General features: G+C 54.8%; 1 protein-coding gene across 1 annotated transcript; it reads right to left on the bottom strand.

The window, feature by feature from the left end:
- Positions 1-853: 853 nt before the first annotated feature.
- Positions 854-21989, bottom strand: ISM2 (isthmin 2). Its single transcript, XM_075151425.1, has 6 exons — positions 21852-21989; positions 7272-7532; positions 6422-6776; positions 5421-5561; positions 4835-4912; positions 854-4308 (listed from the first exon to the last, which is right to left on the bottom strand). The coding sequence occupies exons 1-6, from the start codon at positions 21987-21989 to the stop codon at positions 3791-3793; spliced, it is 1491 nt and encodes a 496-aa protein (XP_075007526.1). The 3' UTR covers positions 854-3790.
- Between the last annotated feature and the right edge of the window lie 10 nt (positions 21990-21999).

Here is a 21999-nt window from a genome sequence, read left to right as displayed (position 1 = left end):
TTCTCTGTGCTGCTTTTTGCAGAGCAGGGCTCAGCTTGCTCCCACTGGCTCGGGCTCCATGCAACATTTTTGATGTTGCAGAAGACCAACGGGAAGCTCAGAGCATCCTTCACGGAGAGGAGCCATCTGCTCCACCCAGGCAGGGGCCAGCAATGGCGCCAGGCAGCTGCAAGCAGAAGCCCATGCTGGAGTAGCAGATAACCCTTGACAGATGTGCAGCCAGCACAAAGCAGAAGGAGCAAGAGAGAAGGAGGGAAAACAGCTGGAAATAGCAAGAGCTTGGAAGTGATCACGATTTATGCAGCAAATTGAATGGCAACAAAAAGTTGTGATCCCTGGAAAGCTTTGCAAATCCCCCTGCTATCATTAGCTGCTGGCTCTGGAGGTGGTTTGCCAAACCAGTTCTCCAGCTGGGATGATGCTGGGGGTTTTTTTAACTCACCCCCATGCTCAACACCTGCTTAAAGCACTGCTGGTGTAAGGTCGGCCGGCACCCAGCTCTGGCCAGGCTGAGTATGGAATAAAACCTGGGGTCAGGGCTGAGGCACAGGCAATGCATTTGCTTCTCAGCACTGACCCTGATGGTCTTCTCATGGGAGGCTTCCTTCCCTGTGAGCAGAACTTCACATAGCCCATGGCTGTGGCAGTGGGCTCCGGATAGTCTGCGATTCTTGCAGCCAGACACTATCAAATGCAAATGCTAAGGGAAGGAAGCAAAGCCGCCACGGTCTTTGCAGTACCGCTGCGGCTGGGGACCCAAGACACATAGCATTCAACGTAGTGCCATCCCTCTCAGCCAAAACAAATAGCAACATATGCTTCGGTCCCAACAGAATGAACTCAGCAACACATACATATATAAAGTGCTTTATTGCAGCATCAGAATAAAGAATTCTTCTCTATGAAATTTTGTAGGAATAAAAGACATTTTATATATATTATATATAAAACCCACAATAAACTTAAGGAGTGGAAGCTTAGAGATTCATCACTTAAATAGCAGTGGGCTGGACAGACTCTTTGATGGGATATAAAAATGAATGCTTCCTTAATGTCTACTTTTCTCATGGTGCCCCGCAAAGCCTCCAGGTGTGTAAGGTGCTTGTGTGAGGAACAACACTGCTTGTTTCTCATGCTCCAGTTCATGCCTGTATTGTCCAAACCATAGAGGCAGCGAGGCAGAACACCCACTCAGCTTTCAACCAGCTTTTGGGGGGTGCTCAATGCAAGAAATTTTTCTACTTGCCCTTGGACCATTTATTACAGAATATAGTTTCCTTTTGTGGGGTTAGACTGGTTGATATACCCAGTATAAAGAGGAGGAGGGTGCAAATCCTGGGTAACAGTCCTTAATACAAGAGCACTTCCTCAGAGAGCAGCCAGGCTAACAAACAAATTGGCTGAGCTATTGAAAGTCTCCTTCAAGAAAGGCTGTTTGCAGAGGTCCTGCTTCATGCATGGGTCCAATACTGGACGCTTGGCACGTTTAACGGGAGGTTGTTTTAACGAAGTCTGTGTACTGATGGTAAATAAGCTCCTCTGATAGTCTGCTGATGTTAATGATGACATATGATATGGGAGAGGAAATATGAAGATGCTCTGCCAAATGACAGAAGATAACAAGTTCATCCCTTCCATGGCCTCGGCCACTCAATTTGTCTGCTTCCCCTACAAACGCCTCCACGTCTGTTGCTGAGCCTCCCCGCACACGTCCCAGGCTCCCAGAACCAACCCACCAGACCACTGCCACCCCCTCTTGACCACCTCTTTATGACCTACCTCTTTACCAGCAAATGACCATTCGGGCTAGGGAACATGTAATGGTCGTGAAAATTTACCAGGGTCTGGGTCTCCATCCATGCTTATTCGGTGTGTCCTCCTTCTCACCCTTTACATAACACTGGTCTCTCAGACTGCACGCCTGTTGGGAGATGGACGGTGTCTGCCTATGTTTTGATAGTACCCATAACTGGAGTCTGGGGATACCAGTGTGGAATAATAGTTAAATAAGAATAATTCAGTGAAAATCTCATCAATACTTTTGTTTTACCAGCAATGAAGTCTTAGGTACTGATGACCAAGGATGCAATATTCTATCAGTAACCAAGGCAAAGAGATCAACATACACTCAACATATATAAGACACTGCCAGACAGACTCCCCAAAGAGTTATCAGACATTCACTGTGGATATTCACTGGCCCTGGAGAAAGCTCCTGCAAGAACGATGGACCTAGCACAGGACAGTCAACCAAGGACCTCTGCACCCAGACAGATGTCCAACAGTGTCCTGCAGAAAAACATGGACTAGCCAACAGCCTTGGGTGAAACCTCTAGTCTAGAAATGACTCCATTCTTCTTTACGTGTGCTTGACTTGCTCTTTTATTTCCTCTGATGCATAAAATTTGCTAAATAAAAGCTATGAACAGTTTCTGCCAGGTTCAGCAACTGAATTTCCAGGGATAAAGGTGCTCAGCCTAGTTTCTCTGCGGGAAACTTGGGAGCTCCCAAAATACGCTGGGAGGAACTGCCATGGACCTGTGAAAAGCTGAATAAAACCCAGGCAAGACCAAAGCGCCAATGGAGAGCATCATGATCCATGACCTGCAGACACCAGGTACTGACATTATTAGCACGTGTGTCTTCCTCCTTTGGAGCCACACTTGCTCACCGGGCCAGGCAATGACCTGAGGAGCACAGGGTGCGCCCACGACTTGCTTTCTCTGGGCTGCCTCTCACTGGGGACCTGGGCAGACACGGGGTGCACCCAGTGGCACCTGGCTTGTTCCCAATTTGGCTCAGTGCTTTTTGCTCCTCTCCAGCAATGGCACGAGAGGTGGCCAAGCTGCCTCCTGCCCCCGGCAAGCCTGTGGGTAGCAAACGGAGGACTTTCTGCTGGGCCATGTCACGGGTGCTCCCGAGCACTGAAACCCGCCGGGGGCTGCCGGGGAGCCGGGGCGTGGAGGCGGGCTGGTGATGGGATTTGCATGGGTGCTGCCAGCCCACTCCCCCAAGCACTGAGGCAGAGGGGCTGAAATGCACACAGGCGGCGTCCCCCCGTGCTGACCTCCTCTGACGTCCACCCGTGTCTGGCTTTGGCACCCAGTGTTCCCTTCCGCAGCCAAAACCGCGGTGGCAAGGCAATCTTGCAAAGGCAGCCCGGGCGGCCAGTCTCCTCCTGCTCCGCACACTCCCTGGACCCATGAGACCCTGCTAAGCCTCTCCCTGCTCCTTCCCAAGTGCACACGCAAAAAACCGAGGAGAGGGGAGGCCCCGCTCTGTACGCATGGCTGGGACAGCCCTGCCTCTCCCTAGGAGGACCAACCCCCAGTTTCAGAAGAAGACCAGCGTGTGCCAGGGCAGGTGTCCAGGCAAGAGCAGGCAGCTCTGCCTGCAGAAGGCCAGCTCCTCAGATGCGGCGTGAAGCCAGCAGGAGCTGAGGCCATTTCAACCCTGCAGACATTCAGCTTTCAGGTTGCATTGAAAGATCGTAGAGAATAAAAGCAGACGGGAGCAGCCCCCCGTCCCCTTTACGCCTCCCATCCCCTGCGGCTCCCCGCGCGCCAGCCCAGGCACCCCGGGGTGCGGGACCTCCCCAGGTGGCACAGCAGGGATCGCACCGTGATAACCTCTGGCACCCTCGGAAATCCGATGGGGGCCAAGGTGCCCCTCTAAGGGGACGAGACAGATGGTGCGTCCTCCCCTCTCTGCCCGGCACCCCCAAGGAGCCCGTGAGCAGGGCCGGCGTGGGAGCTGGCGGTGGCCGTGGCTCCTCTGAGCATGGCTGCGGCTAGTACTCCTTGGCCTCCTGCAGCTGGGAGAGGTACTCCTCCTCGGTGGGGTTGTCGGCACACCGTCGCCCGTTGTTGGGGGGCCGGACGGCGTGGTAGCGGCTCCAGTCGCCCTTGCAGAGGATCCAGGGCAGCATGTCCACCTTGTAGTGCAGCTCCGGGGAGAACTCGGTGCTGATGAGGTTGGGGACGCCGGCCCCCTTGCCGCGGGTGATGAGGCGGGTGTGCTCGTCATAGCAGCAGTGCTGGGCAGCCAGGGTGGTGCTGTCAAGGGAGAGCATGGAGCGCAGGCAGAAGCGCGCCGTCGGCTTGTAGATGTCCAGGCGCTCCTTGGGGCCGCTGGCGTCCCGCCATCGGAAGCTCTTGCCCTGCCGCTCATCCCGCAGGTTGACGGCACTGTAGACGGCCTCCAGCGGGTAGGAGCAGGGGCAGCTGGGCAGGTCCGTCAGCACCTTGCTCAGGTACTTGGTGAGGAAGTCGCTCTTGCAGTTCAGCCACTTCTCACAGCTGTCCACCTCTGGGGGGGAGGGCACCGAAAGGGTGAGGGCACGCGCAGCCCGCACCCCGCTTTACCCAGCTGCCATTTGTCCGTGGCCTCGCCAGCACCACCAGCGGAGCCTGCAACCACCAGGCAGGAGCAGCCAGGCTCCTGGGACGAGCTGGAGCCAGGCTCCATGCCCAAGGCAGTGACAGAGGGAAAGGGTTTCATGCTGGGGCAGAGCTGCCCCTTGCAGGGGCTCTGCCCGGGGCACCCACTGCTACAGGGGCCAGGCTGGCAGCATCCCCCCATGGGAGAGGGCACGCGGCAGGCTGGCCTCAGCCACTGCACCGTAAAACAGGACCGTGTTGTACCAGGGCTGTGAGAGGAACTGGGTTTCCCAGCATGACTGCCAAAGCCTGCACATGGCAGTGGTTTGGGTAACTTAGGTCTGGACACCAGATGCAGCAGCCCTTGGCAGAGCCCTCCCCCCCAGCCAGCTACACCCCCTGTGGGGTCTGGCACCGAAACCCCCAGCGCAAGACAAGGCAGAGCAGAGGCTGACCTGAGTTGAACAGCTCTGTGGTGTTGTCGCTTTTGAAAGGCGTCTCCTCTGTGGGGAACACCATTTCCCCCTCTGCTCCTTGAGAGGGAAAAAAAACCCCAAAGAGCCAGGTTGAACACCAGGAGGAGTGGTGGGTTTTTTCCTCCGTAAGGGCACCAGACACCATCCATTTTCCACCCCGTCTCCCGCCACTGCTTTGGCGACACGGCCCTGTGCCTGGAAGAAAGGGCCAGCAGCAAGACAGGCAGGACAGACCCGCCCTAGGCTCTGGGTTATGCAAATCCCAGTGCACGGGGCCAGCTCTCAAAATGCCTCAGGAGAGGATTTCAAGCTCCCAGTGTGAAAGAGGTGCAAGGAGTTGCACACCAAGCTGGATGCCAGCTCTACCACCCTTGGGCACCACGTAACTGCCTGGGGAGCCATGAAGCCCCATCAGAGCTCTTTCAAACCCCCGTGGTCATTAGCCCAGATCATATTAAACATAACTAGTTCTTGAAGCATGAGCAATGCCCAGCCCGCAGTGGTGGGGGACCAGCCCACATTGGGGTCGGACAGTGCCCAAGCACTGGCATGGCCGAGAGCTCACCAGGGCAGTGCGGCAGGTCGCAGGTCCTCGACTCCGTCGCTGTGCAGGCATAGCCACAGGACCGGGTCCTCTTCTGGTTGCCGCTGCCACAGGTGATGCTGCAAGGGGACCATGGGCTCCACTCCTCCTCATCTTCATAGTCTGTGCATGGCAGGGGAAAGGCAGAGAGTGGTGGACCTCAGCAAAGCCTCAGCAGAAGGGGAGCCAGCAGCCACCTGGGACCTCCCTCAGCTCTGCCCTGGCCCTGGGATGTCCTTTACAGGGACGCAGGGCCAGCGCTGCCCGGAGTACATGGAGGTGCCCGGCCACGTGATGCCAAGGGCCAACTCTGTCCTCGCTGGCAACCCCAGGGAGCAGTCCCTCAGTCCCTGAGCAAAGGCTCTCGTTCTCACAGTTTTGCTCATGGTTGTACTGACCCAACAGGCATCGCTGCCCATCCCCATCCTCACCAAACCTGCCCGATGCACTGGCCATGATGCTGAAGCAAAGGCTGTTAGCAAAGGTTGACTGGTTTTGGGCTTGTGGCCGGGAAGCTGCAGGAGGGAGCTGCTGTGCTGCCCTGGCCTGTCTGCGCACCGGCACCTGCCCTCTACCCCTCTGCAGCTCCTCTCCTGGGGGGTGCCCGGGTCTGTGGCAAAGGCTTCTGGCACTGGTGTCACTGCAGGGACCTGAGTCGATGGCAGCAGCACTTGCCGTTAAACATTTACACTGTATTCCTCATCTGAGCATGCCTTTCCTAGAGTCCACGCTCCAGTCTGATTACATGCAAGGGCAATTCCCGCTGGGACGCTGGCATGTCTGACCGCTGGCAGCCCCAGCTGGGTGCTGGCCTTGCTCCTCAGCATGCTTGCTTATTTTTTAAGTAGGAGCTGAGCACCAGCGTGCTGTGATCCCCGGTGCAGGGCTGCTCCCCCTGCAGCGAGCCAGGGGTGCGGGTCAGGCAGGGCAGGGGAGAGCAGTGCCACTCTTCAGGGCAGCTGTGCACACCCAAGAGGACTCACCGTAATTATACTTTTCCTTAAAGATCCAGTTCTTCTGCCCAGGCCACCGCTGGTCCCAGTCACCTCCCACTCCACTGAGTATGGACTCCTCCTCCTCATACTCTGCTGTGTAATCTTCCTCCTCCTCATCCTCTTCCTCCTCCCTGTCCCCTACATCCAGGTTGTCATCTTCTTCCTCCTCTTCCTCCTCCTCCTCCTCCTCCTCAGCGGGATCGGTGTATTCCCAGAAGAGGGGCCAGAAGAGGTCTTTGTGCGACAACCACTCAGAGGATGTCAGGGACCAGTCATTGCTTGTCTCCTTCAACAAGTCCATCTCCATCTCAGCCTGAGGATCATCCACCACTTCGATGGTCACCTGGAGGGCAGATATGAGGTAGGGTAGTGAGCCGGGGCACAGCCCTGGGACAGACCTACCAGCCCATGCACTGATTCCCAGCCCAAGAGGCCAGAGACGCTTTGGGCTACAGGACCACGCGATGAGTGCAAGAGATCTCGCCTCATCTGGAGGGACTGAGCAGGGGCAAAGCGGGAGGTGCAGGGGGGCTGGTGGTCACCCACGGGAACCAACACTACCCTCAGAAATTGAGAGGTTACCCCCATGGGAGCATTTGCTCCTGCTCTACAGAGAGGGGCTGTGGGGGGACAGGGAAAAGGCCATGAGCAAATTTCTCTGGCAAGGAGCTTGTCTGTGCCAGCTATTTGCATCTGGTAGTTACCAAGAAGACAGACGGCAGCGGCCACGTGGACCCCGCTCACGAGATCCTTCCTCTTAGGGAACCAAATGAGGCTGGGGAGCACATACAGTGCTCTCCCGCATCCCCCCCGCAGCCCGCCCAGACCTGCTCCCCACCTGGATGTTGGGGTTCTGGGCGCTCAGGTCCACGTTGGCCAGCCCCGGCAAGCTCTGCAGGTCCAGCACGAAGGGCAGGCTCTCCTCCCGGCCAGCGCCGCGGGGCTGGGGCACCGCTGGGCTCCTGGCAGCCTGCTGAGCCACCCCACGGCGCCTGTGCCGCCGCGGGCCAGCCTGTCCGCTCCGCCTCAGCCCCCGCACCTTGCCCGACGGCGGCAGCTCCTCGTCCCCTGCCGAATGGGGGTCAGACGAGGCAGAGACCTGAAGAAGAAAGAGGCGGTGAGGACATCTCCCAAGGGTGGCTGTGCAGGGAGCAAACCACTGCCCAGCGAAGTGGAGTCTGATCTCCTGCACCAAACGGTTCCTCCACCCCATCTTATTGCAACATCAGGGCAGCAATTAACATGTTAATTAATCAAGTTAATATCCAGTGGCCTGTGCTGTGCCAGGGCTTGTCCCCACTCCACCTGAACAACCTACAGGTCTACTCAGGCTGGTGCTTCCCATTCCTGCGACCACCCTCTCTGCACCCCTCTGCTGTCCCATTGCCCATCTCACCTGGCTTTCCGCTTCTTGCTCTCCCTTTTTGGCCATCGCTTGGTCCCTGGAGATGGGTAACGGCAAGGGCTGCTTCTGGTCACAGAGTTGCCAGAGCTCACATTTAATAATTTTATATATTTATAAAAAAGTCTATAATAAGGGCTTTTGACAAGGGGGAAAACCTCACCTAAATAAATTCTTCCGTGGTGTCAGTATAAGGGCAGGCGACTTCAAGCAACACAGGTTTAACTGAGATTTCAGACGCTGCCCACAGGCTACCACAAGGAGGGAAAGAAACTACTGGTAGATATAACCCAGCTACCTTTATCTCCTTGGGAAAGGGAAGATGCCCAGCTGAACAGGACAACAAAACTTACTTGCCAGTGCTGCCAATGGCTCTAACCGCTGCTGCCGCTGCGGTGGCACGTGGCGCTTTGCAGCCAGCCCTGCCCAGGGGGCGCAGGGGGAGCGGACAAGGACCCTCACTGGGGCGGCAGTGCCGGCTGGCTGGGGGCGCGGGGAGGCGGCCAGCAAACCCTGCCAAACGGCCGGGCTTGCGCCGAGTTCCCACGTTCCTCGTCCCCGTGCTCGGCGCGCGCCGGCATGAAAGAGCACGAGTCAAAGGGCCAGCAGGCTCCAGTGCGCCCGAGAAACCGGAGATGGGAACAACTGGCAAAGCCCCCCTGCAGCACGGGCTGTCCCCGTGAAGGTCTGCAGGGCCCCGCAGCTCGAGGCTGGGAGCGGAGGTGCCCGAACCCCCAGCATCTCCGCCAGCGGCTGCCTATTTCTGGCTGCCCAGCTGAAACCCCCTTTTGTTCCCAAGCTCTCGCCCTTCGCGCCAGCCCAGCGAGAGCCACAGGATTAACGAAGAGAGCGGCGTGCCCCCTCCCCACGGGGGACGCAGAGAGGCATTTCTACCTGCAATTAGAGCCAGATGGTTTGGGGAAGGACTCCCCTCCCTTTCATCCTGATCACTGGAGCACTTCAAAGGCAGCTGGAGCCTGGCCAGGCTCTCATGAGTGCACACAGCCTGTCCCCAGCCCTGTGCCTGCACATCAAAGCCCACGACCCCCCGTCCCCGGGGGAGGGAAAAGAGCAGCAGGGACGCTGCTGGTCCCTTGGCTGCTGCCCAGAGCGGGCTGGACGTGGGGAAGGGCCGGTGACAGACTTCACCAGATGGGCCCGGAGGAGCGAGGGCTGCAGGGATGTGGGAGCCTGTGCTGCCTGGCGAGAGCGTTTGGGGCTCACCCCTCTCCCTGGCCGGGAGGGCTCCTGTGGCACTGCTAGCAGCAAACGTGGGCACAGACAGACCCCTCTGCCTGTACCTTCTCCTCCCAGCTCCCTCTGCACCCATCTAAAACCACAACGGTTTCAGGAAGGACCCATGGAAGGATGCCTGGCTGTGCCCCAGCCTGTCTCCCGGTGCCTCAGCCCCTCGCCAGGTCTTCTCTTGTGCCCAGGGACTCCCTGGCAGGGAGCAAGGAGGAGCCCAGGCAGAGCAGAAACAGCAAGGGGGGCCGAGCAGGCAAACTTGGCCGTGTCCCGGTGCTGGCCGCACGACACCACCCGCCGGTGCTGGGTTTGCTGCCAGCTGCGCGTGCCCAACGCAACCCCTGCACAAGGGGCTGCCAACAGCCCTGCGAGGCTGGTGCTCCTGCCTAATTTGCAATGAGCTTATCGGGGCTGGGTAAGCTCGTTTCACAGACAACCCAAATTTAATACACATGGAAAGCGAGGTCTCCTCTAGCAACAAGATCCGAGCTCACCCAAGGACATCAGAGCAAGCGAGCCAGGAACAGACTCCAAGTCTCCAAACTTACATTCAGTGCCTAATTCAGATTTTACGCCCAAACAAGCTCAAGAAATTCAGAGTACTGTTCCCACAGGGAAAATGTAAAACTGCTCCAGGCGAACTGGCTGCGAGAGTGCCGCAGGGCGAACAGAGCTCCCTCAGCTCCCAAATCCTCTTGAGGCACAAAGACCCCAGGGGTGTCCATCCTGGATGGCCCAGAGTCCTTCAGCGATGGTCACTGCACTGTACCCCTCCCTCCTGCTAACATCTGCATTGCTCCGAGGTTTCGCTAGGTTGAAATTTGTCCCTGCATCAGAATATGTCCCTCCTGAGCAAGGTCCTGCTTAGTGCCCTGCCCCAGCCGATCAAGCCATGGATTTTAGCAAGGTCCTATGAGGCCCAGTGCTCCCTTCAGGTCAGAGCATCCCTGGCATCACAATCCTGACGGGCAGATGTGTCTTCTCTGTGTCACCAAGGGGCTCCTGCCAGCCACGCAGGCAGCTGCCCTCAAGGGTCGCACTCCTGCCATGTGACACCCACCCTCTCCTCCGCCCTGCCTAGGGAACAGCTGGATAAAGCCATCAAGCCTGGAGCTAAGCCACTGCAGTGCATCAGCTAAGGCAAGAGCAGAGCTGGCCTTTCCAGAGTGAAAACTACTCTCACGCTCTCCCTGCAGAGCACAGGAGAAAGGCTGCAAACCGTCGCAGAGCTGGTCGTCAGCAGCTCCCTTCTCCTTCTGCCGCTGGGGAAGGACACCTGCCACCACGCCGCCGAAGTGGAGCGCGCAGTGCCGGGAAGCCATCAGTATCTCGCAGCCAAGCTCCAGCCTTCTCCTGCAACCAGCCAGCACCAAGCAAAGGAAAAAGCCAAAGGGGGAATTGCCGCAGCTCCTCCTGCATACATTTGGGATATCCTGCCTGGCTGGGAATAAAGGTTTCCAGGGCAGGAACCTGACAGAAACTCTGGGGCAGCACTTGGGAAAGAGCATGCACTTTCCGTTTGTGAAGACCATGTTTAGACTGAAGGCTATAAGCAGGATCACACCTGCCTCACCTACACACCTTGGGGCACAAGCTCAGCAAAGATGTTAGGAAAGGGACGGAACTCGTCAGCAATTCACCCCAGTATCGTGCCTACTTTGTACATAACACAGGCGACCGGCTGTATGGAAAAGGTGTGGGGAAAGGCCACACATCATTCCTTTAGAGACTAAAGGCTGATATTTTCCCATTTCTAGTCCATACACTTCTATTAATATTGCTCGGAAATCTGAAGATGGCGAAGAGAGCAGCTGCAAAACCATTTCAAAGGATGGAAAGACTTTTCCAGGGAAAGACTTGTACAATTCAACTTGTTTGTCATGTTAAAAAGAGAAAGCAATGACTTGATTTCCCAGTTCTTTAAGGCAATAATCCATCAGGCACCAGAAACTCTCTAATCCAGAACAGAAACACATAATAGGAACCAATGTGTCCAAGACAAAGCCAGACAAATGCAACTGAGGAATAAAGATCGTGCTTTTAATGCCGTAGGCCATTAACCACAGGAACAAGCTAACAAGGAAAGTGGGAATCTCTCTTGTGGAGACAGTCAAACCCATGTCACTCCCATGGGCTCAACACACATGTACCGCATCTGTGCTAGGGAAGAAATTCAAGGATCTAATGATTTCTTCTGGTCTTAAAATCTGCGATTTTGCTATAAACTTCTCTAAGACTCTGAGCTAAACCTGGGCAAAGAAAGCAAATAACCGACATTCACGTGCTGCAGCTCTTACACAAAAATGATTGGAGACGTGATATCTCAGATCTTACAGCAGTTTAAAACCTGAAAACGTCAACAGACTAGTCCCTGTGCTGTACTGCCTGTTGGCAGCCAGGGACACCACTATGCTGCCACCCCAACCACAGGTACTTGTCCCTCCGGCGCGTTCCTCAGCATCTCCGTAGCCACTGCAAGTGAACCCACTGTCAGTGCTCTTCGTAACTACATACATGGGTGAGCAGAGCTGCTCTTCATCACGGGGTTAAACCCAAGCCAAGGACACTTGAGAGAACTCCCCGGGGAGCGAAGCACTGCTGGAGCCTGTGCATCAGCGTGTGGAGAAAGCGAGTCCCCGGCATAGGACAAGCTCAGAGGATGCAGCTTCGATGCACACCTATCCCGAGCCGATTAGCGAGTGCATAAACTCATTCAGCTTAAACCAAAGAAACCTGTGCACATGGGAGTCAGATCAGAGGCAACGTTCAGGCTGTGCTTTGGGATTGTTAACACTGCAGTGAAGAAAATGACATATTTGCTAAAGGCCAGTATCACACTGGGCTATAATTATAAGGAATGGGGGGTTTTGTTGCTTCATCATTACTGCTTGTGTTAGGTTTCCTTTGAACAGTTTTACCACGCCATACTGAAACAAGAACCCACCAGAACTATTGATCTTTTCCTGAATAGAGTTGAGTCTACACAAGCGTCTTCCCACTCTTTCCCCCAAGCTCTCTCCAAATTATTTTAAAATCTGTCCTGCCGTTTATTGCAAACTTGGCCACTTATGAATTAGCCAAGTACAAAATAGAAATCAGAACATTTTTTTCTTTTTTCTTTTTTTAGCATAAAACTTTTCCTTCCATATTCACCTAAATGAGCTGCAAAGATCTGGAGAAAGCTTTCAAAAAAAATTTATCTTTGCACTGAAACCAGGCAGGAACAACTCCAGAGCAGAGCTTTTATTATAAAGCTATGGAAGCAGAGGGATGCAGGTTGGTTGCTTCAGAAGGAAGCCCAGTCTGTCTGGGGAGAGCTCTGGGGCTGTAAGTTGCAGAAAGGCTCAAGACAGTTTTTGCTGGTGAGAGTGAGAGCAAGGGGAGGTTTTTCCAGTGCTAACAAGTGACACTGTTAAGTCTTTTTAAAATAAAAGAAGGTTGAACAACAGGGTAATCAACAGGAACAAATGCAGCGTGCCACACTACCTCCCCCCCATAGTGCTGGGCATGCTCCCTCCTTGATGATCCCACTACAGACACTGCTCAAAGAAAGGGCTTTTTTAGCCCAGAGGTGGCTGAGACTGCCTTAGCCTCCCGAGGGCTGTAGTTTGATCCTCCCGGCTCATAACCCATCCACCGGCACATAACCCATCCACTGGCACAGTCTTTCAGCCAGATGGAAAATCCACTGGACGCACATCAGGCAAGTGACCTCTGCTACCCATCAGCTCATCACCCGCTTAATGGATTTTCCAGAACTGTGCCAAAGCACGGCGTGCTTCTAGAGGTGTCAAGAGCTGGGTGGGTACCTACGAGAAAACGGGGAAGATGCCACCCAGTCCCTGTTACTGTCTGTAAGATCTCCCGAGCCACAATCCCAACGATCAGACACATCACCTTTAGACAAACCACCTTAGACCTTGCAGGTGGTTTAGCAGGAGCCATCACTCAGGGTTTTGATAAGTGAGCTCCGGAAGATCTGCCAGAGGTAATTTAAGGTAGTGGACACCTTCAGCTGCCTACCTCTTCTTCTGCTCTGGGTTACACTCTTGCCCGCAAAGGGGCTGTGGTGCAAATAAAGAGCAGGACCAAGATCTCCCAACTGCTCTACTCACTGGTCCACCTCAGGATCAACTCGCACTTGAGTGTTGTTTTTTTGTTTTTTGGTTTTTTTTTTAAATAAAGACACAAACATCTCCCTTTAGGTTTTGGGAGAGCTCTGCAAGTGCTCGTAGAACAGACAAGGCACTCTTATCACGCTTGCGTGGGCAGATCCTGTTTATGACAGACCAGCAGGAGCCGGCAGCAAACTGTGGGCTGTGCAGATAATTATTACGCCCTCGTGATTGTAATTTTCACTCAGTTATCAAAATACTTTAGATCATATGGAATCACTCTCTTTTCTAACTAGCTTCATCCCAACTGTCTTGAGTAAGGAGCTGCAGGAGGCAGCATCAAAGGCCTCCTCATGTCTCATTTATTTTCACGTCTCACATTTATTTTCATGTCTCACAATTGTGACAACTGTAATCTCAAAACTCTTTCCAAGGTTGGTGACTCGGTTGCCCCCGAGGCAGAGCCAGCCCTGGAGCAGAAGACACCACAGCACAGAGAAGCAGCAGCACACAGCACCATGAGGAGCAAGGACACATCATAGTTGACTTTGTGCAAGACCAAAAATGGGGCGGTTGGCCAGGGCCAGGCTGCTGTCAGTGCTCCTCACTGCGCATCCCCGTCAGCACGGCCCAGCCTCTCTCACCGCAGCCGGCTCTTCTGCGGGCACGCCTATGAGTAACTTGCCCATGGCATCCTCAGCCAACTCCCCAGGTCACTTGTGACACAAGGAGGACAAATAGGAGCCTGGTGCCTTTTCACCTCTCACCATGCCTGGCTGTTGCCCTCCTCAGTGTCACACGCAGGTGCTTCTCTACCATAAATATCTTCTCCCTCTTTAACACTGAGACAAATGCCGTAAAACCCCCATTTTGCAGACAAAGAAAATTACCTGCCCCAGGTAGCCTGTGGCAAGGCCAGGAATAGATACAGGTCTCCCATGTCGTACTTGGAGAAGGCTCTCAGGAAGGTCCACCAACAGCTCAGTTTCTCCTCCCCACCTGCCCCCCAGGAGGGACTGCCCTGCCTCCCACATGGATGAACAACACAGGCCTTGCAGTGGAGAAGCTGGGGCATCTGGTTAGCACCACTGACATGTCCCAGCACAGCAGCCGGGGCTGTCCTTGCACCCGAGACTCTGCCCAAGTGCACAGTCCAAGGGCTGACCCTTGACAGGTGGTGCCTGCTGCGACGAGCCCAGCCGGTGGCAAGGCACCCTTACCTGAGGAGGAAGGTACCCCCGAGACCTCTGCTGCAGCCAGGCCAGCTGGGAGCTCCAGATAGAGCACAGCAGTGGGTACGGGAGCAGGGCCCCCGCAGGGACTGCACGGAGAGGTCCCCCGGAGAGGTGAACAGACACACATCCATACCCTCTGGTGCTCTCTGGCAAACGCTCCTGCTAGGGCACATGTTTTCTGTTAACATAGTTGAGTGGTAATATGCCTAAGCTCTTAATGCATTGGACTGAGTTGCTGTTAACTTGTTCCAGCTCTAAACCCCATGTGCTTCAGTAACCATTAACTTGTTCCAGCTAATGATCCACATTTGTTAGCCTGCACAACGTAACCCTCCTCCTGCTCCAGCTGCTGCTTCCTTCCCCGCCGCAGCCCAGGCAAAACTGCAAAAGGAAAAAAAACCCAAATATAGCAAAGCAAGTGCAGAAACCGGAGGGACGAGACCAACGCCAGCCTCCCCCTGCCCCCCAGCCTGCTAGAAGAGCTTGCAGTGGGGGGGGGACACAGGGCAGGCAGGAGCGCAGGGGGCACCCGCTCCTCTTGTCCCACGCAGGGTGCACAGGCTGCCCCCCCCATGCAGGCAGCGGGGCAGGGAAGGCAGCCCACCAAACAGATGTAAATCCATCGCGGATCCCTTCAACAACAGACAAAATGGGCACTTGAGCTAGACTCGGAGCATCTCCATGCCCTGCACGGGAAGGGATCCAGGCAGGGATGCTGCACCTCAGCTTCCCAAAGGAGCAAGGCTGGGGTGACTCACAGTCAGCAGCTCCTGCCCCAGGTGTTGGCTGCAGCTCCCCAGCATGGGGGCGAGCCCAGCTCCCCTCCCCAGCCCAGTGGCAGGATTTAATCACTCCCGCACGTCAGCGTGGGGTGGAGAAAGGGTCTCAGGGTAGGGAAATCTTCCTCTCTGGCCCCAGTCTGTGTCATTTATAATTCACTTGTTCATAAGCTTTTCCAGGACAGTCCCTGCTACTTCTAGGTGCCTCACCAAAAAATAATTACTTTTTTTTTCCCCACCAGATGGGAGCCTGAGGCTTGCAGGGCTGCAGAGGCAAGTCCAAAGTCAGAGGAAAGCTAGGGCACATCCAAACAGGGAGCCCCATTTCCCCAGCATCTTAGCCCTCAGTTGACCCCTCCTCTTCCCTTTGGCCGGTCACTTCCCAGCAGAACCTCAGCTGTAACCCCAGGACGGGTCCCCAGAGCGGGCACAGATGCGCACTAGCTGAGCTGTAATCCTGGGTGCGGGGGAAAGCCAAGCTGACCCTGAGACGCCCACAGCACCTCTGGGCAGCCCCGCATCTCCTCCACTGGAGGCACGAGGGGGGCCACACTGCGGATGCTCCCCAGGAGAGAAGAACTAGGTGCTCCCCTAAGGGAGATCTTTGATTTTTAAGGAGCAGCCAGCTTAACCAGCTCATACAACTGCAGTGTCCCCAAAGGGGAATGGGGGAACAGTGGATGTGAAGACAACTGTACAACACCTTGTCTCGCTGGAGGTGCTGCATGGCACGGCACAGCTGGCCTCCCCTGGGATTTTGGCTGTTGCGGGAGCAGCTGCAGGGGAAGGGGAGGGCAGGGAGGGCAGCAGGAGGGAGTGTCGAAGCAGTGGGGAAGAGAGGACATCCCAGGGAGGCAAAGAGGTGCCAACCCTCCACCGGTGGGGCACCTCCTGCAGCACCTCCCGGCCATCCCAGAAATACTATCCCCTCGCCTGGCAAGTGCCTCAGGGCTCAGCTGCCAGGAAAGAGCCAGGTCTGGCTTGCTCACCCCCAGGCTCAGCCCACTGGGGCTGGGATGGAGGACAGCTCAGCTGAAGGGCACCGTACCCAAGCCACGCGCCAGCCTTGTGCTGCACCCTACGTGGTGGAGGCTCCCTTGGCTGGGGACACGTTCCCAGCCCTGCCTCACACCCCACGTCCTCCATGCTAGATAAGGCCCTGGCAGACCGGACCAACCAACAGCTCCTAATCCAAGATAAACCCACACGTCACTTGCACTTTTGCAAGCTTTTGTCTGAAATGGAAACGTTTTAACACTGAAACATGTCTGCAATCTCTTCCCTGCTTCTTCGCTACAAGGTCCGGTATTTTATACAGAAACCGAGCCTCTGGCTGACAACATTTGCTTTGGAGGAGCTGGACGGCACGGGCCACCTTGCTGTTGTGACTGTAGCTCAGACTGTCCTCAGGCTTCCCTGCGGGAAGTGTCTGGGCATCTTGTTTTGGGGATTATTCTGAGTGGAAGAATATTTATTGACACTATGGAAAACAGAAGATCCCTGGTTTGCGCTCCCTACCCCTAAGACACTACAAGAGGAAAGCAGGAATTAATCCCCAGCACACTCCCTCCATCACCTCGCTGGGCTTGGAGGGACCACGGTTGGAGGCAGGATGAGTCCCCCAGCCTGCCTGTCTTTGGGGAGAAGGTCTGCAAGAGCCGGACACTTTTGGGAACCCAGAGAGAAGACTGGGCAATGCCACGGGGAGCGATTTATGCCTAATCTTTTCCCCTTATATGTGCCTTTTACAGAAACCCCTTTGATTGTGACAATGAGAACGCAGCAGACCTATTTGTGCAGTGAAAAGGGAAGAAGCCCCCTTGTTGGGCAGCTTCCCTACACCCGGCTCCCTTTGTTTCTGCTCCTGCCTCAGCCCCAGGGCGGGAGGGTTTTCAACTGTGTTGACTAAGATAATTTGGCACTTCTCAAAAGGAAATTTGCTACAAAGGGCGAAGTACCTCCCTGCGCACAAAGAGCCCCTTTCAGAGCGGAAGGATGCTTCAGTGCACGTTTTGTACCCACAAATCCGACCTCCGCCAAGGACAAAGCCAGGGACAAGAACGCTTAATTGCTGAAGAAATGAAAAGGTAAAAAGCACATCCGCAGGCAAAATGACTCTGCTACTGACACAGCCCGCAGAGGCCGCAGGGATCTGGCGGTGCAGGGAGCCAGCACCGACCCGGCTGCCCACTCACACCCCGGCTGAGCCCTTCCAACGGGGCGGCAGCGCGGCGAGGAGCCCCCACGCAGGGCAGACATGGGTAACAACACAAGCTGGAGATCCGCAGCAGGGCGAGATGGCTCTGGGGAAAGCGAGATCCTCTTCTCGGCCAGACAGTCCTGGGGCAGCCAAGAAGGACCAAGAGCTGGGGGGAGGCACACGTGCCTGCGCAGGCAGGAGCCAGCCCAGCGGTCTCCCCAGGCAGTGTGTCTAGGCCACGTTAGGCCTCCCAAATGACAGGGCTACCCTGACTTACAGTCTCTTGACAAACTCCACTCAAGCCCAGCTGATATTTCCCTTTAACGCTTTTTATCTAATACAGCCAGGCCATGTCACCTTGGAGCTCCTTTACCCTCCGCTTGCTGGTATCTCCAGCCAGGCATCACGTCACTGCTATACATTTAATTCTTAATTCTCCTCTGCACTCAGACTCCCTATGCACAGGGCACGTCGATTTAAATCAAGACTGCTACCGATGATTTTTAATCAGCAAGGAAAACATCTTGGTGTAGACCTTCAGTTTTAAATGTAATTTCCCATCGCTACTCTTGCTGCCTGATGCAACCAGTAAATAGTACGTACTGTTGTTATTCGTTTCCTCATTTCTCAGGGGGCAGGAGCCAGTCATACCAGGTGCTGTACAAACTCACTGATTTGCAGCCAACTACAGCCCTTATGCTACGCTTGGTATTTCTTTTGTTGCCCTCCGTTATCTCTTATCACAGACGCCAGATTTGCTTTGCTCGCAGCCTCAGACCAGGGGAACTCCAACAGCAAGCTCCAGCCTGGATTCTCACCTTGCCCCTGTCCCAGCCCCGCAGTAACACCCCCGGTGCCTCGGGGAGCTCGCTGCCGTTGCTCTTGGCCCCCTCTCTCAGAGCAGTTCCCTCCTGCGGAGGAGCACCCACCAAGCCCCGCGGAGCTGGGCTGGGCGGCTTGGACGCTCCATAAAACACTGCTGGCTTGCTCTGCCGCACCCCATCACTGCCGGGACGCTCACTACCGACACCCCCATCACCATTACCGCTGGTACTATTACTTCTATGCACACTTATTGAAGCAGTTGCATCCATTCACACAGATCTAATCACTTCTAACATTTACATTTCTAGCATGTTAGAACATCAGCTATTTTCTATTTACTAGAAGAGCACAGGAACCAGTTGGTATCAGTCGGAAAGAATCCAAACATCTATTAACAATGCTCAAAGCCAGTATTTTGAAATCTAGTGAGTTTATCAAAACATATTTTGCATTTAAACCCCCTGACTTCATAAATAAACACAGCATTAAGCAATGTGATGAGCTGTCCCTCGTCTCCACAAGGGACACAAGCTTTTCCAAGTATTCAGTTACCCAAATTCGAAGAGCCGCTGGCGTGGGTCAGCGCTTGGACCTGCCATATTTCTGCCCACGTCAGTGTGATGCATCCGACCTGCAAAAGCGTTTCTAAAAACGCTGCTGTACACCTGCCTCCTGCTTCAGAGCCCACCTGCCTTCCCAAACATCGCCAAAAGCCTCCCAATGACCAGGTATCTTCTCTTGTTAGATTTAAGTCACAGTTTGGAAAGAAAGTATTCTGCCTTTTCAACTTCCAGTCAAATAGCCTGAAGAAATAGAAAATATTCTCGCTACGTCTGTTGCTTGTGCTGGGCTCAGTGTAACTCAGGCAAAGCTTTTCTGCACAGTATCACAGCTGAGAAAATGTAAATGCAAGCGCTTGCTCCTTTGGTAATGGCTGGAAGTAACGCATCCTGACTGAGGTACAGGACTTTGGGACATATGGATAAGGCTATCGCCCAAAGATAAAGCATGTGTTTCCTCCATGCTTCCTACAATTAGAAGACTTTTTAACTCAAAAATTTACTGAAAACCTTAATGATTTTAATTTTTCTAAATTATTTTAGTACAGAAGTGCAACACTGAGGCTCAGCACAGATTATAGAAATTCCATTCCATTCTAAACTGAAGAAAAATGTTTGCTTTAAATAAAGATGTTAAATTAAAATAAGTCTAAGTTATGTAATTGTTTAATGGTTTTGATTGTCTATCTGCTCTGCTCCGTCATTTCTATTTTTCTCCTCCCGGCCCCCTTCATTCTACCCACATCTGTAGGGCATTACCATAGTGTAACCAATACTCCAGCTGTGGCTGCCCTGCTGCCATAGAGACAGGACCTATCAGCGCTGCAACAGGAACCATCTGTGCCTATGACCCAAAATCACTCTGGATTTTTTTTTTTTAACCACCATACTGCTGCGCTTGTGCTCTCTGCTTTAGTTCAAACAGCCAGGCATGACTACTCCAAATTCTGCCCCGCATGCACCAGAAACAGAAGATTTCCTCCCAAAACGCAGCTAGAAGACACATGCCAATACCTACCGCTTCCTCCCTGACGCTCCAACTGTGCAGCCAGTACCCTGAGGGATGCAGGGTGTGCCCGGGAGCACCAACAGACCCCCAGAGGAATCCATTCTTCATCTTCCTCCTTGCTCCTAACCTCCACCCTCAAACGTTTGCCTAGAAACTTCTTGTATGTTTGTATTTCTGCGAGAAGCAAAGGTCCCGGGGACAGAGGCTGCGCTGTGTAAGTGCCGCATGTGATCTTTGGCTGGCCGCACAACGCTCCCCATTCACAACCATTCACAACCTGGAACTGACAGCAGCTCGCCCCACTTCCCGATGTATTTTAGACATCAGATAAAAAGGAGCCTGACATTGCGCTGCAGGGTCCCATGGTGGGGACCTGCACAGCTTCCTAACATGCAGTTTGTCCCTGTCCTACGCTCCCTGCCAGAGGGCTGCAATACTTTCCTGGATTTCAAGCATAAATCCCTACTCCCTCTGCAGCCAGAGCCCAAGCACACTCTGCCTGGCATTTGTCTGGCGCGTGAACCAGCATCTACATCTATGCTTGAAGTTTCACAAGCAAAGTACAGCACCAACATGGTATTACCAGTGCTACAGCACGCAACATCCCCAGCAGTCCTGTCTGCATCTGCTCAGTCCACACTCCAGTCAAAACCATGACCAGGCTCGACTGGTGGTACTTGGCTGGACGCAGCCCAAACCCTCTTTTGCCCGTTGGCCAGGCTTTCCGTGCAGCAGATTCCTTCTTCACACTTGTTGCCTGGATTTCATGCTGGAACGGAGTTTAGTGCATCCGACAGGAGCCGACGGCATGACTCCTCCACAGATCAGCACTGTGTTTTGGCAATAACTAGCAGTAAGGTATATTCCCACCACTCAGCACCTCCTCTGCCAGTCTGACACTGCAGATCAAACCTCCTGCCTCTCATACTGCTGTGTATCTCCAGCAAGGCCTGAGCTGCTCTTACCCTGTCCTGCTCAACCTCCTCCTATCGTCACTTTTCCCACTTACTCCTTTCACCCACTTTTAGCAGTAGCATTCTTCAAAAGGGTATTTTTTAAACACAGCTCTGCTGCCTGAACCACTTTTTCTCCAGTGAACAGTTTCAAGATGGAAACAGCTTGTTTTAACCGTTCAGTTGTCTTTCTTTCTTATTTATTCAAACCCTTCTCCCTGTCCTCCTGGTAGTTTGTTTCTTCGCCGTTCTCCTCCTGTCATCCCCATCAGGTCTCACCAGTTGGTTCCTTGTCTGACCAGTCCCTCACTGCCTGCTGAAGTTTCCCCTTCCACGATGCGCGTTCCGAAGCCAGCACTGGCCAGGATCCGGCTCTCAGAGGACAGAGAGGCGCAGCCCCGGGACCTCCCCCCCAGCCTGTGGGGGCTCCTGAGGCCGCTTGCCCGGGGGACGCTGATGGGGCGCAGGCAGCCGGGATGAGAACGGAGCGTGACCACTCTGGAATCTGCCCCAGGGTCGTCCCAGCGGGAAGGAGAGATGGTGGCTGAAATCCGTCACGTCTTACTTTTGTAGTAGCGGAGTTTTGGAGTTCCTGGCAAGCCACCAACCTTGCTAATTTTGCGCAGGTCGGGTTGCGGCCGGACTCCTCTCTCCGAAGGCTGTTGCCCCCTGGAGGCAACGGGTCTTCCCGGGCACGGGGTGACGGCACTCGGCCCCGATCTCAAAGCACCTAAGCCTGCCCCTTCCCTGCAGCCCCTGTGCAATGCAAGGACCTGAGGCTACCCGAAAATCCCGGAGGCCGGGAAAGAGCTCTGCCCCTCAGCGAGTGGAGAAGCAGCCCGGAGGAGGGGAGGCCCTAAACCCTGCTTCTCCCCGCTGCTGCTTTTCCACTCGGGGCTCCGGGCGGCCTGCCCGCGGGGACACGTGTTGGATGCTGCTCCCTTCGGAGATGCACAACCGCCTCCGAGGGAGCCCCGATGACCGCCCAGGTGGCCGGCTGCCCTCCTCAGCCTTCCCGGGCACGGGAAAGGGTGCGGAGGGCTCGCCCCAGCACCCTCCCGGCTCTTCATCCTTCCCCAAAGGCTGCCTTACCTCCGCCAGCTTGGAGCTCCTCTCCTTCGGGCTGTTGCTGCGCTGTTTCCTCATGGGCAGCCCTCTCACCGCAGCCAGGAAAGTTGTCAGAAAGACGAAGCCGAGGATGAGCACGACCTTCCCTCTAATCAGAGGCATCTCTCCCTCC

The sequence above is a fragment of the Calonectris borealis genome, chromosome 5 (genome assembly GCF_964195595.1).
Source record: "Calonectris borealis chromosome 5, bCalBor7.hap1.2, whole genome shotgun sequence".
Taxonomy (NCBI): Eukaryota; Metazoa; Chordata; class Aves; order Procellariiformes; family Procellariidae; genus Calonectris; species Calonectris borealis.
This window is presented reverse-complemented; position numbering and strand designations above follow the sequence as displayed.

Bases quoted from the DNA above. Each gene is read 5' to 3' on its own strand.
- ISM2 (XM_075151425.1), bottom strand. From the start codon at position 21,989: ATGCCTCTGATTAGAGGGAAGGTCGTGCTCATCCTCGGCTTCGTCTTT. The intron at 7,533-21,851 runs GTAAGGCAGCCT...TTTCTTCTTCAG, and splicing joins GGAGCTCCAAGCTGGCGGAG to GTCTCTGCCTCGTCTGACCC. The intron at 6,777-7,271 runs GTGGGGAGCAGG...TCTGCCCTCCAG, and splicing joins CCCAGAACCCCAACATCCAG to GTGACCATCGAAGTGGTGGA.